Genomic DNA, 16624 nt, shown 5'->3' with positions numbered 1-16624 from the left:
ATTTAAAATATTTTGTTTTACTAAAACAGGTTATACATATCTACTATCATATTCCTAGGTTTACACATATGTACTATGATATTCCAAGAGTTATACATTTAGTTTCCAACAAGACTTAACATTCAACATTTTGTTGTGGCAAATATATACATTAACTTCTAATCATATTCCTAGATTTATATACTTTAGTAATTACAAAATATAAAAGCATATTAAATAATAATTAATTAAATTAGTTAACATTTAAAACATAAATGATAAAAATATAAAATTAATAAATTAGTTGTATGTTATTATTTGAATTTGAATTATTGAGCATTTGAGCCAATTCATCCAATCCACCTGCAATAATATTAGCTACAGCTATTGAAACACATAATGTTTTTGATAAGTACAATTATTCAATTACCAACTGTATTTAAGTATATCTTAATTCATTGTCAACGAAATTCAATTATTCCTGTCCATGTGCTTTTAGTATGGTAGAGGTTTAAAATCCTCACTTATATAAACCGTTAAAATTCAAGTACCAACGACACCCAAAATCAAAATGTTTGACGAATTGCCTTTCCATATCCAAGAGGCAATCCTGAAAAGGTTTCCTATCAAATCATTGATTCAGTTCAGATCCATCTCGAAAGCATGGAAGTCTTTGATCGACAGCTCAGAGTTTATTGCTGCTCACAAGGTCAGCCACACTCAGCCACAACATCTGTTTGTATCGTACACAAATGAACAAGTGCCTAAATATGTTTCTTTTGTCGATGATGACTCTTTCCCCCAACATAGGTTTGTTCCTTTTCTTCCCCTGTCCATTAGACATCTATACATAGTTGGTAGTTCCTATGGCTTGTTGTGTTTCCAAGGTTATCAGCTTCCTGGTTCCAGCTATAATAATAGAAAGAGGATGGCTGTTCTTTTGAATCCTTCCATTAGAAAATCAATAGCTATTCCTCTGCCTGATATGTTATACAAGAATCATATGATCGTTCTTGGTTTTGGAGTTTGTCCTGTCACTATTGATACCAAGATCATCCAGATCACTCAATTGCGTTGGGGTTGGGGGAATGAACTGAAAAGCGAAATTGGCAACTTTTGGGAAGTTAAGGTTTATAAGAAAAGTTCGGGGAAATTTACAAGTCTATCTGGAAATCTCCCCAGCATATCAATACATATTATAGGGCGCCAACTAGTTGTTGGTAGGTATATCTATTGGTGTGCTGTAGATTGTGCAACTGTCGATAGTGTGTTAAAAACTCGTAATCTGATCGTGTCATTCGATATAACTAATGAGAACTTTGATGTAATAGACCTCCCGGACAAGATAGCTATTCTCCCTCTCTCACTGTTTTCTGTTTCTATGTTACGGGAGTCTCTTGTCTTGCTTGAATACAATAAAGACGGATATGAAATATACAAGGAGGAGCAACTTGGTTGTACTGTATGGATGGTGGAGCAGGGTGTAGAAAGATCGTTTACAAAGCTATTCAGTATCAATGCACCAGGTGACTTGATGACGGTGTTGGGTTTTACGAAGAGGGGGGGACCTATTATGGGAGTCCAAGATTATATCTTTGAGTCGACTGAAGAGCTTGTTGTGTATGAGCCTAACTCTGAACTAAGCAATCATCTGATTAGTGGATCTGCATTTATCGTGAATTCCTACATTGAAACGCTAGTTTTGCTCGGTAGCTCTGATTGCAGTAGCTATTGACACACGACTTTCAAGGATAATATCCGTAAATTAGTTGAAGTTTTTTAAATATTAGATGGATCGCATGTAATTTGATGCCCTTTAACTTTCTGTTTCGATGATTGTAACATTATTGCTGCTAAACCTCACATTTTTATGAACATTATTCAGTAATTTCTTGGTGTTAGTTTTATTATATATATGGTTACTAAACCTCGACATGTTGGCCTAATGAGAGGCTTGTGACCTTGTTTAAGTGAATGCTTAAATGTAAATTAGATTTTTCTTTTTCAACTAGTCGCCATAGGTGTTTGTTGAAATTTTTAAATGAGAGTTTTAGTTCATTTAAATTTTAACCATATATAGTTTTAAATTTCGATGGATAAGTGATTGTACATAGCCTTTCCAAATTTGCCTCGAACACTTGTAAATTTTAGTCATCAAAAAAAAACTACAACAGTTGACAATGTTTCTGTAAATTGCATTTCTCATATAAATTCTCCCTTTTCCTTATATTTGTTAGGGTATTTGAATTGACAGGACTGCAATTCCCGATAATCATTGCCTTCCCTGACATCCGTAACATCAGTACCTATTTACTTAACAATTTTCATTGCTTTTAATTTATCTTTTTTACTTAATCCTAATTTTCCATATATACGACTTAAATCTGTTTTTAGGCAATTGCAAAAACCACCAAAAAAGTTGTTGAATCTAAGACTTCCACTAAAATTCTTGAAAGATCCACACTTTCACCAAAAAAATCCACTTCCGTAGGTCAATTTTTTTGACATGCTAAATATACATTTTTGTCTTTCTTTTTCTGATGCTAATATCCCAAATCGTTGTAGCCACTCTAGTGTAGTATATCACATACGGATAAAAGGAACATTGTTTCTCTTAGTGTCATTCACTTATTATCAGCAAGACAATTCATTTATAGAGTTCCTCTGCAAGATGACTGGTATAAAGTGCCCATTGATGAAATGGTGAAAAATATTCATTTATACCCCATGAAGTTGATAAGGCATATAAAACTTTTGTAACGCAGCCAAAATGCCTTGTGAAACTTCATTCAAAGGTTTATTTATTATGTTAACTTGTTTGTGCATTACAAGCTTTTTCTTCATAAGCTACTATACTAAGTTTTTTATTTACTCAATTTTGTTGGTATATGTACCAAATATGAAATCACCATAAGACAATGAACTTCAAAACTCAAAGAAGTGTAAACCAACTTTTATATCGAGTGATAACCTTTTCAAGAAGACAAGAAACAGTATCAACAAGATTAAAGCATAGTTATATCTATTCTTTGGTTTACGATATTTTTGCTTTCTTTACCATATTCTTAGACTTGTTATTAGTATAAGTTTATTTACTTTTATTTTTTTGTTTTTACTATTTTAATTAGGGATCTTGTGTATATATTTTTATTTTAATTATTAATAGTATCGATCTCTTTTTATCGTTTCATATTATCGATTTTACTTACATTTCTATTGTTTTGATGTTTTTAAAATATAATAAAAGTAACAATAAAAATTGAATTAATGTCACTAAACGTTAAACAGGAATCACACTACAAAATTTTCATGTATCTATAATAGAAATTTGGCCACGTTTTAAAGTTTTTAAATGTCACTAAAATTATACAATGATCATGTTACATATTTTTGACATGTGGGTAAACAGTTAACAATAGGCATGATCAAAATTAAATATATGTCTACAAGTGTTTTAAGATCATATTTTCCTCAAGTTTTTGTCACGATAACTTAAACAATAGCAACGTCGAAAAAAATAATGTTTCAAATAAATACCACATTTCACTATATTCAATAATCACGTAACTAATAAATCATGTATTGTCACGTTTAGATAATATGTGTGTGTTAGAAAATAATTAAAAAAACGACATGTTAATATACAAATAATGAGATAATATGGAAGACAATAGTCATGTTCATCTAAATTGCGTGTGTTGACAGGACACTAATGACTACGATTTAATTAAATGTCTTTGATTGTAGTACAAACAATAGTTACATTCAACAATGTTTGTGTGTTTAAATGATAAAATAGGTTTTCTAATAACCAAATCTTATGGTAATAAATTGAATATTAGTCACAAATATAAACACTATTGTGTCTATTAATCAATTAAGATTATTTTTTAATCGATTTTTTATATCGAAAATGATATAAAATAGTCATAGTTATGAATTTTTATATTTGAATAATAGCATCAGTCATGATATAAGTAATACAACTATAGATGTAAGCTAATATTAAATTCATAATTTTAATAAAATATGTCTTTATAATACTTATGATCATGTTTCAAGTAACTTTGTGTCTCTATACGTTAGGCAATAGTCATAATAAAAGATTGTTTTTGCCACTAATTATTAGCAAATCGCCACTTGTGAAATTAATTACAAGTGGTCATTCAGTGAGCATGATCATGTCTACCGTAATTGTATGTCTGTAAAGGATACTCAATAGTCTTAATAATCATTGAATTATGTGACAATTTGTTAGAAAATAACCACATTTAAACATGCACTACAATTACTAAGGAAGTGTGTCTACTAATGGTTTAACACTACTATATTAGATAAAAATAATTGATATATCAACAAAATTCACAAACCAATAATCACACTTTTATGATACAACCATATTTTCTAATATCATATATACACTAAGTTTTAAAGTAACCATAAGACTAATATAATGATATCATCTTTGGTCACACTTTCAATGAAAATACAAAATCTCACTATACGTATATAGCCATACTGTTATGGTGTGTCCGTTGATCATTTTTGTATTGGTGTAATGATAGATATATTTCTTTAACTTTGTATTGGAACTATTCTTTTGCTCCATTTTGCAAAATAAAAATGACAGGATATTGTATGAGGGAGTTAAAACCGGTAACTTTGTGCTTTTTGTTGTATATTTTGTTGTTCTTCATAGTCTAATATATATATGGAATCTATAATTAATTTACTTGCTTGTTGATATAAGATATACGGTATTAAATTTGTTTTGTGGTGCCATTCCCTATACTTCTCAATAGTCAACTCTGATGCGAATTTTTTGTATGGCTATAGTCTAATATATAGTATGTTCATTAACCACAAAATTAGAAGTTAGTGTGTCGGCGTGATTAATTATATATTCATATGTGCCATACTTATTTAATCCAAGGGGGATAATATTTACTTAAATTACATACAAATTTGTAGAACGGAGCAAAGTTTCATAATAATTAGATAAAAGTGAACGTGGTTAATTTTTGTGTAATGAAAAATCTTGGAATATGTTCTCATGTCATTGGTCCAAGATAGCTAGGAACAACATTGGTCATGTGAATGACACATCATCAATGCAACTTGTAATGGTGTTTAAACCCAGGTTGAACTGACCTATTAAAAGAACTTTAACAGATCTATTGAGCGAGGTGTTGGCAGCCAAAAACAATGGGGGTCTGGGTGTGGGTTCCATAAGAGCCCTAAACATCGGGTTACTTGTAAAATGGTGGTGGTGATTAAAGAACGACAGTCAAACCCTTTGGGCTCATGTCGTCTTAGGGATTCATAACTTATCTAATAAGCCCTTCGAATATCTTTCTAAACAATCGTCAAGTGGTGTTTGGAATAATATTTGCAGTATCAAGAGGGATTTAATTGAGTATGGTATGGATGTTCATGACATATTCGATGTAGTGATTAAGTCGGGTGAACAAACCCTCTTCTGGTACGACACATGGTTGGGGTCGAGGAACCTGAAGGCTAAATACCCATCTTTATTTGAACTGGAAGCAAAGAAAATATGTAGGGTATCTGATAGAATCGTTGACTTGAGCCATGTATGGCGTTAGAAATCTAGACCAATTGGATTTGGTTTAGAGTCTGAAGTTTCTGCTTTATCTAGGGATATATCTAATATTCGACTTGGGACGAGTTCTGATCATTAGAGTTCTAAACTATCCGTTGATGGCAGGTACGTTGTTTGCTCCCTTAGATAGATCGTGGATGCTACACACGTCAACTTCCCTGGCACTCCTGCTATTATATGGTGTAAGGTGGTTCCAATCAAGGTGTTATGCTTTGTTTGGAGGGCTGCTCAAGATAGAATACCAATTGCGGTGTCCTTAGAGAAGAGGGGTATTATGGTAAACTCCAATTTATGATGTTTGTGCATTGGTATACCTGAATCTATAGGGCATGCCCTGATGGAATGTCCATTTGCAACAGTGATAAGGAACAACATTTTGAGCTTGTGTGGTGTATCAACTGTGCAGAATCCTATAAAAATGTCCAAGATCTTCTTCAGCTAGCTGCCACCTGGAGCAATATCAAAAGAATAAGAGAAAGGTTCGTTGCCATCTGTTATGGTTTGCTTTGGAACTTATGGAGAATTAGGAATAAACATCTATTTCAAATGGAGGGCATCTCACCGATACAAGTGACTAACGTAATAAAGTTTATGGTGTACTACTGGTTGAAGCATAGAAGTAGGCATGATATTTGTAATTGGGAGGAGTGGAGTGTCTTTCTTTTTGCTGGTTTGTAATTTCTAGTCTGTTGTGTACTCTGTTTTCGGTCCCTCATCCAGTTCCTTGCTAGGTGAGGGTACCATATTTCTAATATATATTGCCGTTTCCAAAAAAAATCTATTGAGCGAGGTTTTGTCAATTTAGGAATGGATTAAATGGACTGTGTTTACTAGAAAAACCTATTGAATTCTTGACTGGAAACGGGATTGACATATTTAGATCGATTTGCAAATTATGCATTTTGAATATTTGATAAATCATAAAAATTAAAAAATTATAGTTATTAAAAGTGAAAATAAACCACTAAAACAATTATAAAATATTCAAAAATTGATGACAAAACATTATGTATAATTGATTTTAATGAGTAGTCTATATTTTTTAAACAATGATCATTATATCTTAAACATTGCTAATATCAAATGCTTTCGAATAACATTTTGAAAAGAGTAAATTACACGAATGGTCCCTATAGTTTAGTGTAATTTGCGTATTTGGTCCCTAACTTCTTTTTTTAACTCAGAAGGTCCCTATTGTTTGTTTTTGTTACATGTTTGGTCCCTATCTTACCTAAAAAGACTATTTTAGCCTTGATTTTTTTAATTTATATTAAATAAACACACCCTCAAACTCATCCCTTCACTTTACCTTACCTACCATACCATTTTTTCTATTTAAATAATAGTCTTTTTTAGGTAAGATAGGGACCAAGCGTGTAACAAAAACAAACAGTAGAGACCAAGTGCGTAACAAAAACAAACAGTAGCGACCTTCCGAGTTAAAAAACTAATTTAGGGACCAAGTGCACAAATTACCCCAATACATAGAGACTATTCGTGTAATTTACTCTTTTGAAAATCAGATCCATTTGGTGGTTCAACGGCTTTACCTATGTTAATGTGAGGATGAGTGAAATGATTAAGAGAAAATGAAATTCCCCATTTATTGATTGCTTAATCATAAATTGTAAGCTAGAATATATATACATTTATCAACTATCTAACTAAATAATTAGTACAAATTACTAAAAAGGCCTTTCTACTAGCTAACTCATAACATAATTTTATAATCAGTAATTAGCAACTACTTAACGATCACTTTAGTATTTGACCATACTTCTAACATATGTTAAGTATGGTAACAACCCCCTCAAGCTGGTGACTATTTTGTAAACCAAGCTTGTTTATTGCTTCCGAATGTTTAGTACGATGAAGATGTTTTGTTAGACTGTTTTCTAATTGATCATTAGTCTCCACGTGTGTGATAATTGAACTAATCCTTCTTGAATCGTCTCCCAAACAAAATGATAGTCAATCTCTATATTCTTAGTCCTTTCATGAAAGACACGGTTAGTTGCAATTTAGATAGCAGCCATGTTATAACATTTAAGAGGGATATGGGTAATATTGGAAACAACCAAGTCATCAACTAATGGACTTAACCATGAAAGTTTTGTCGTGACTCTTCTTAGTGATCTATATTCTGCCTCGGCAATTGAAAGAGAAATGGCCACATGTTTCCTGGATTTCCACGATAACGATGATCCCCCAAAAAAGAATATATCACAAAAACCCTCCAACTTGAAATCATCTTTATCATTAAAGTGTAAATCTTGTGAAAGTATACTTTTAAGGTATTTTAAGACTTGAATGACAACTGAATAATGAGATTGAGAATATGTTTGTTTCAACTGGCTTAGATATTGTACTGAAAAATCCAGATCAGGTCTAGTGTTAAGTAAAAAATCCAGCTTGCATTTAGTTGTCTGTAAATGGAGGGGTCAGGTAATGGATTATACATGACATGAAAACTTTAACATTAGAGGTTAGTGGAGTAGAGACACTTGGTGACTCAGCCATGTCATAATCTTATAAGACCCAAATCCTTTATTTTTAAGGAGGGAAACGAAATTGTTGAAATTTTAGGATTAAAGAAGAGAAAATTAGAAAGGAGGACCAAAATGTTGAAATTTTATTAAAGACAAAAGAAACATGATTATAAAATACATTTATTTACATGTTTTTTTTAATCAGTCACTAAAAAATATTTACAGGTACATGTTTTATCAATAACATAAATCGTGATTGTGTTTTAGTCACATATAATTTATATTCATGTGACTTATATGTTTTTACGTCTAGGTTAATAACCATTACAACATAAAACTAGATATCAAACAGAAAACAGACACAATTGAAGACATTTTGTGATGACTTTTAGTTAACACATGATTACAACATTACTGGAATTTGATTAATGACCTTTAGGTATATAAATCACCAAATCTGTGGCAACCCTTTTGTTAAAAAAAACTATTGCCATACGTCCTTTTTGTACTAGTGAAATGAGAAACTTTTGTAACGAATAAGTAATTTTGCATATAGATACAAGATTGTATTGAAATGATGGAACATACAAAACATTTTTCATGATTATAAATGAACGGATTTGAATTTCACCAAAAGAGAGAATGATCATTATGAAAACCAATGGAATGTAGTTGGGTAAATTTATTTAAAAACTAGAAACATTTGGATTAGAACACATATGGTTAGTAGAATCTGTGTATATAATGAATAAAAGTTGTGGTGTAAGGGATGCAATAGATTTGTAAACATTGGAAACAAAATGAGAAAAAGAAAAACTATTTCCATCATTCTTCATAGAACCTTCAAGAATGGATGAATTAGCTTGAAATGGGGATGATGTATCATGTTGAGACAAAATTTGAAGAAGTTGATTGTATTGATCTTTAGAAATAGCATTATAAGAGTTTGTAGTTCCAACTTCAACACTGGAATTTGGATCTTCTTTCATTGACTTTTTGAATTTAAACGTGGTAGGAAATCCAATCGAATGATAACATTGTGACTTAAAATAGCATGTCTTTTTTCATAGCCCGACCGATGGCGGAAAACAACGAGATTACGACGCTTACAATTGGATCACAGTCAACTACATATATTGAGCACATAACATATTTAAATCAATATATGACAAAATTTTAAGTTTTAGAATTACATCGTTGTAATTAAAAAACACAGCGATAAATTAGACAAGTTAACTTTATTTTAAAAGAAAAGAACTATAATTTCCTCAGAACCGATGTCCTACCTCCAACATCTTAGTTAACTGAGAATACACATTTTAAAATATATCAACAAAATTTGTTGGTGAGTTCCACATGTTTTTAGTCGGTGAGTTTTATAAATGATAAATTTATAAAATGTAGAATGTTTAATGAAATACTTTTTGCAAAAACACAGTTAATAATGTTGCCGATATGCTTTGTGTGAGACTCAATACTTGAAAACTGAAACAAGTATTCATGTTAATATACTTATAATAAAAAAGTAAAAAGTAACATACTTTCGTGAATCGAAGTATTAAGTGTTTCTATAAATAAACACTACCAATCAGTTTAACAATCTCTATACTACATACAACCTTATCCTAGTTTGTATTAGTATTTTTGAATCTGGGATATTGTTACCGGCACACTAAATGGTTTACTGGCACACTAAATGGTTCTAAGCAAAGGTAGCAAAGGGTGGCTCAATGTTTGTCATAGTTCGGTGGAGTGTATGTGGTTTACCGGCACATCGAATAGGTGACCATAACATGTGATGGCACCATGTAAGTTTGCATGGTTATTCACACCCGCTTTGTGATCCTCAGCATCCCAGTCACAAACTAGAGGGGCATATCGAGATTTAAACATGCCAATTAAATGTTCAATGAATCTCAATGATCTAGGAGTTTTCATAGATTTAAAACTTAAATTTCTTTTTCGTTTTTCATGGTGGAAATTAGTGAATCGTCATTCACTTACCTTCAAATATTCTGCAACTAGATTACGACATCCCTTTTCTAGGTTGTAGTGTATTGTGTTGGGTCCTAGCCTTAGTATCTCATTTGGGTGATTTACTAAGGACTCAATCTATCAACTAACTTGATTTATGTTTTCCCCCGTTTTGTAGATGTCAAAGTTCGACAACTATGGTCTTCCCAAGTCCCGTGGAACAAGCATTCCACATGAAGATGATATTCCACGATTCGATCGAGGAACAAGAAATCATGCTTCACTTCCTCCTCCTCTTCTCGTTGTTCTCCCTAACCCACAAGATCAAAGAATTGAAAGGTTCAATGTCTTTAAAGCCCTATTGGGAATGAAACATGAAGATGGTGAAACCGTGTGTGTCCACATTCTAGGAATGAAATCACACGTTGATAGGTTGAGAATGTTGGGTGTGTCATTCCCGGATAAGTTGGCTGTGAACTGGGTTCTGCAGTCACTTACCGAATCATATAATGAGTTCAAAAGAAAGTATTATATGATGGATCATGACGAAAGCCTCATTGACCTAACTTACATGCTCATTGCTGCTGAATCAGAAATGATTTGGCAAAGCAATAGAGCATATTTGTTGGGAGAGTCAACCAACCATGCTTCCGAGGACGTTCTAGGAGAACCGACCTGTGTTTGCTGCCAAGAGAAAGGGTGTTGGATACAAGTCTGCCCAAAGAGCCTGAAGAGTCCAGAAGATGGGAGAGTCAAAGAGTATGGCTGTACTTCAGGTAAAATCCACTATCTAACTCGATTAAGTTCCTATTCGCTGATTCTTAATATATAATGTGATAAGATTACATTTGAATGTTTTTGCAGGATCGATGAAAAGAGAGGAAGCTTGATGAAATAGCAAGATGAATCTAATCACGAAGACATGGATTCGAAGATTAGATTTTGAGCTTAGATAAAGTTGTTAGGAATATTTACTACATAGTTTTTCAGTTGATTTTGCATTGTAAGGACAAATGTTTTCCGCTTCTTTTATAAATAAAATAATTTTTTTTGACATGTTTATTTATTTCCTTGCAATTATAAAAAAATTGATGTTCGTATATTTACAACAAATGGATGTGATTCTTAATTATGTTGTTTGTGGAAATGTCGAGAATTTACCAAATAGGGAAAGTTTCTCATCAACCAAGTTTCAATTGGATAGAGACTTGGAATCATACAACAAGTATTGCATGATGAATGAGAAGGTTCATGTTTGGAAATTAGACCAGTTCGTTGACAAAGTGTCAAGTGAAGGACTAGGAGATCGAGTACACAAGGTTATGTGTTGATCAAGTCCACCACAAGAGTATCAAAGATATTCTTCATGGTTTACAAAAAGTTTAGCAAATTTTTATTACACTTATCAGATTAAGTGTAATTCTGAATTGATTGTAAAAGTTTAAATCAATAAGCAGAACGAATAAGAAGAATCAAGTAGGCAGAGAGATAAAAGTTTCTCTATTCTAAGAAGAAGGTAGAGTACCTTTTATTATGTTTTATGATAAGACTTAATGATTAAGAACCATATTACAATTGATCCTCTAAGTAAGTCTTAGTACAATTCTATGTCTAAGAAGAATAATCAAGAATTGAAGAAATGGTTAAATCAAGAAGTCAATCACACTTCGTTCCAAAACAAGTCTTAAGGTTAAGTTTGTGACATTGAGTGACAAGTCTTAAGAAGGTTTATAACATTCATCAAATGAGGAAAGTTGTGATGTCTTGGATAAGACAAAGACCAACTAGGACCTAATTGTGAAGTGTTTTGATAAAAACTACACTAACTCTTGAATATTTGTATGCCGAAGAGTCAGTGGGAGTCTTAATGGTCTTGAAAGGTTTCAAGAACAAATCAAAATAGATCTTATTGATCATCACTAGCACACGAGTTGAGGTTTATAGCCTATCGTGTTGACGTTATTTTGTTTCTGTGCCATTCCAATTGAGTTAATTATGCATGTGAGCCCTGCGAGTTCTCATTTGAATGCATAAAAGGCAAGGGCCTTGATCAATGAAAAGTACATTGATAAGAAAGGGTGAGATGCTTAACTACTTGGAAGACATGGTTGGCAGCCGTGAAATCAAGATTAAGAAAGTTTGGTCCATATGAGTTTGGATTTGTCGCAAACCTTGGTTTTGACAAATTCACATGGATAGGAACACACACATACACCATTAAATCTAAGTGTCATAAGATTCCCTCCTTCATGAAAATGACTGTGAGGAAATGTTTTCACTAAGAGAGATTTTAAGAAGATAGCAATTGAAAAATTGTATTAGAAACATGAACTTAAGAAATTCAACAAGTATTGTTTTTCTGGAAGTTTAGCTGGTTTCTGAATACATGTCAAAGCTACTGGGAGCATAAGTGTTATGTTTTATAATAATAATCATGATAGTGGGAGCATAAATGTTGTGATTGTATGATTATTATGGAAAGTATTGCAAGTTAGCAATATTAATTATATAAAACAATAGTTATACTTTGCAAAGTTGCAAGAGTTGTAAAGTTGTTTTGCTATAATTAAGGGAGATAATATTATGCTTCATTTCAAATCTAAAGGCTTAGGTTGTGGAATGTTAATAATTTAGTCAAGGAAACATAGTGTGTTCACAAATTTCAATTATGATTACGTCATTCCTCTTCATAGTTCGAAATTTGAGAACGTAGCACATAAAATATTATGGCAGAAGATTGATAAAGTATCAAATCTTTATGTAAGACGTTATGCATCATGTCCCATACGATTCGGGTATAGGATTGATTGCAAATGCTATAATATTTGACCATTCTAAATTTTTTCCAAATATCTAGCGCATTTAGAGGGAAAAAGGACAAGAATCGATTTTGACTAAGATAATTAAACAACTATCAAAGGACAATCCAAAGTTCGCCGAGGATTGGTCGCTTGTGAGTAGTTGGAAGTATAGTATTGGATGGAGTATACCAACATTATTATGAATGGATAATATTCTATTGAGAATATGTTGTCATATGGTAAGTATGGAAAGGTTTCCATATTGGCAGTTAGATATTGAGAATCTATGTACAGATTAGAAAATTTATGCAAATGGATGTTCAAAGAAATGTACTTTGAGTGAGAGACATCACATCTATGGAATTGTCTTGTAACAATCCCCGATAGAGGACTTTGTAATTTCATTGGCAATAGTCATTGTGACTTTAGTGCAGTGACATTACGAAAGGATCATTGCATCAAATGTTAGAATCTAACATATTCTATAAGTGGCAAGAATTTGATATTCTATCACTTGTGGAAAGGATTAAGAGTTGTGACATGAGTATGATTGGAAATGTGTTCATTTGATCTATTTCACAAAGTAAGAACCATAGGTAAACATTGTGTGCATGCTAAGAGCATGGGACAAGTATAGTAGTAATTCAAGTAAGAAGTTGATTATCCGAAATGAAAAATAATGAATAATCGATATGGTGATAAATAAAAGGTGTTTTATTTATAGTCACAGGTTTGAGGACATATGAGATTAGTATTATTCTTGTGTTTCACTTTGCATGTTTTGACTTCCTGAATAATTAAATTGGTTCAGAACTATAAAATTATTTGAACGGACCACGGTCGTTCATTTGTTGGAAGTAGGTATGAATGAAGACTGTCGTGAGTTAGTGTGTGGATTGTCTAAAGAGTATTAGACATAAGCAAATGGTTGCTGCAATGTGTAACGCCTGTGTTTCCAGGCTTGCCATTTTTAGCAATGTAATGGTCTAGGTTAACCTTTGTAACCCGTTTTGAAATAATAAGATTGTATTATTTGAGTATTATGTGTTTTGTGCTTAATTACTTAATTATGTGGTTTGATTAATTAAGAATAAAAATAAGTGTCAAAATTTAAGTGTATAATAAACTTGATATCTTTAGATAATGTTGTAGTAGTTGAAACAAGGTTTCCGAAGATATAAAGAATGCCGAAATCCGAGTTATAACGAGGAAGTTATGACCTGTCGAAAGTTTCGCGACAGAACCGGCAACGCTGAGTGACGTAAAAAGTGAAATTTACGTTAGAGCGATATTTAGCCTTAGTGATCTAAACGAGAATCGAAGATCTCGTTGTTAGTATCAAAGCGATAAAAAGTTAGGCGAGAACGGACGTCAAACGAAGAAGTTATGAATTTATAACGAAATTTTCTATCCCGGCCTATTAAAAATAAATAATAAAAATAAATTCAAAATTAGCCGATGGAGTCTAAACAAAAGTTGTAGAGCGTAGTCTCACCTTCGCGTGGATATAAAGAACGTCGAAAACGGAGTTCGTATGAAGGAGGTATGAATTTTGAAGTTTAATAAATATTTAATATTTATTTTAATTTAACATCCGATATTATCCGAAGAGAGATCAGCTGGTCCGTCCGAAGTACGCACCGCGTACTGCTGTACGCCCCGCGTAGAGCATAGGGCACTCGAGTTCTACGGAGTAGTGAGTCATATGCAATGACGTAGATGGACCGATGACGTAAGCGCTGACGACCACCGAGGCGTACGCCGTCTTGTTGGCTTGAGGCTGGGGAAAAGCAGTTTATGGGACCAGATATGGTTCATCAAACTGCTGAAAAGTTGAAAATAATTAGGGAAAGAATGTTAGCGGCTCAGGATCGTCAAAAGAGCTACGCTGACAAAAAGCGAAGACTAATGACTTTTGAAGTTGGGGATTCGGTTTTGCTTAAAGTCTCGCCGTGGAAGGGACTTATATGATTTCGTAAAACGAGAAAGTTGTGTCTAAGGTTTATTGGACCGTTTAAAGTTCTTCAGAGGACTGGGAACCAAGCTTACAAGCTCGAACTACCAGAAGAACTGAATGGAATTCACAACACTTTTCATGTGTGTTATTTGAGAAAGTTCACGAGAGAAGTTCCCGATATAATTCCAATTTCCGAATTGAGAATCGATGAGAACAAAAGGTTGATTGAAGAACCAGAGGCAATTGTTGACCGAAAGACTAAGAAGTTGCGACGCAAGATGGTCGAGTTAGTGCTTGTCCGATGGAAACACACGAATGGGCCGAATCTCACCTGGGAGATGGAGAGTGACATGAGGAGTCGCTATCCGCATTTGTTTGTTGATATGTGATTCCGGGCACAGAACCATTCTAAGGTGGAGAGAATTGTAACGCCTGTGTTTCCAGGCTTTCCATTTTTAGCAATGTAATGGTCTAGGTTAACCTTTGTAACCCATTTTGAAATAATAAGATTGTATTATTTGAGTATTATGTGTTTTGTGCTTAATTGCTTAATTATGTGGTTTGCTTAATTATGACGTAAAAAGTGAAATTTACGTTAGGGCGATATTTAGCCTTAGTGATCTAAACGAGAATCGAAGATCTCATTGTTAGTATCAAAGCGATAAAAAGTTAGGCGAGAACGGACGTCAAACGAAGAAGTTATGAATTTATAACTAAATTTTCTGTCCCGGCCTATTAAAAATAAATAATAAAAATAAATTCAAAATTAGCCGACAGAGTCTAAACGAAAGTTGTAGAGCATAGTCTCACCTTCGCGTGGATATAAAGAACGTCGAAAACGGAGTTCGTATGAAGGAGATATGAATTTTTGAAGTTTAATAAATATTTAATATTTATTTTAATTTAACATCCGATATTATCCGAAGAGAGATCAGCTGGTCCGTCCGAAGTACGCACCGCGTACTGTTGTACGCCCCGCGTACAACGTAGGGCACTCGAGTTCTACAGAGTAGTGAGTCGTATGCAATGACGTAGATGGACCAATGACGTAAGCGCTGACGACCACCGAGGCGTACGCCCCGCGTAGCCTCGTACACCCCGCGTACGTGCGAGGGTTCAGCACCTATAAAAGGAGATCCGAAGCAGCCTTAGTTCCTTTACAAATTCCATCCTTCTCTCTAGTCTTTTGCCTCGTTTTGCGTGCCGTTTGTACCCCGAAGTCCCAGTAATATTCCCGAGTCCCGAAGTGAGTCCCGAGATCCCGAAGATCCCGAGAAGTGCGGTTTCCGAGACGAAGCTCTGCCCGCGAGAAGTTCGATTTTCGTAGAGATCTTCCAGATCTGCTGAGGATTACGACTTCTGCAAGCCGTAGTGCTGTCCGATCATCTTCTAATCAAGTGAGTGTATACTACCTTTCATAAACGCAATAATAATACAAGTATGGTTTGAGTGTATTAAGTTTATCGTCGTTTATACGTGCGAAGGCGTTGTTACTTTCTCCTAACATATAACTATGAAGTATTTTATACGAGATACGTGTTATCTGTATATTTTGTTGTTATGTGTGTGAATGTATATTCACTTTCTTCTATCTTACACATATGATTATTTCTCAATGAAATACGTGTTATGTGTGTGTGCCTCATCTGTTATATGGAAAATGTATTGATCAAGCATGCTATACAGGTTTTGAAAATATGTATAAAATGTATTTTTTTTTATCTACTAATATGTTGGGTAGAACATGGGTAGATAGTTGGTGTGTAATAAATAGATGAGCGGCCTCGTTGTTGTTTTGATC

The 16624-nt window shown here is 33.3% G+C and overlaps 1 protein-coding gene across 1 annotated transcript; it reads left to right on the top strand.

The window, feature by feature from the left end:
* The first annotated feature begins 526 nt into the window (after positions 1-526).
* LOC145028781 (F-box protein CPR1-like) lies at positions 527-1867 on the top strand. The gene has a single exon (XM_078977517.1). The coding sequence runs from the start codon at positions 551-553 to the stop codon at positions 1712-1714; it is 1164 nt and encodes a 387-aa protein (XP_078833643.1). The 5' UTR covers positions 527-550; the 3' UTR covers positions 1715-1867.
* The last annotated feature ends 14757 nt before the right edge of the window (positions 1868-16624 follow it).

The sequence above is a fragment of the Lactuca saligna genome, chromosome 2 (genome assembly GCF_052625555.1).
Source record: "Lactuca saligna cultivar CGN05327 chromosome 2, ASM5262555v1, whole genome shotgun sequence".
NCBI classification, from domain to species: domain Eukaryota; kingdom Viridiplantae; phylum Streptophyta; class Magnoliopsida; order Asterales; family Asteraceae; genus Lactuca; species Lactuca saligna.
The sequence above is the reverse complement of the archived record's forward strand: the minus strand, read 5'-3'. Positions and strand labels throughout refer to the sequence as shown.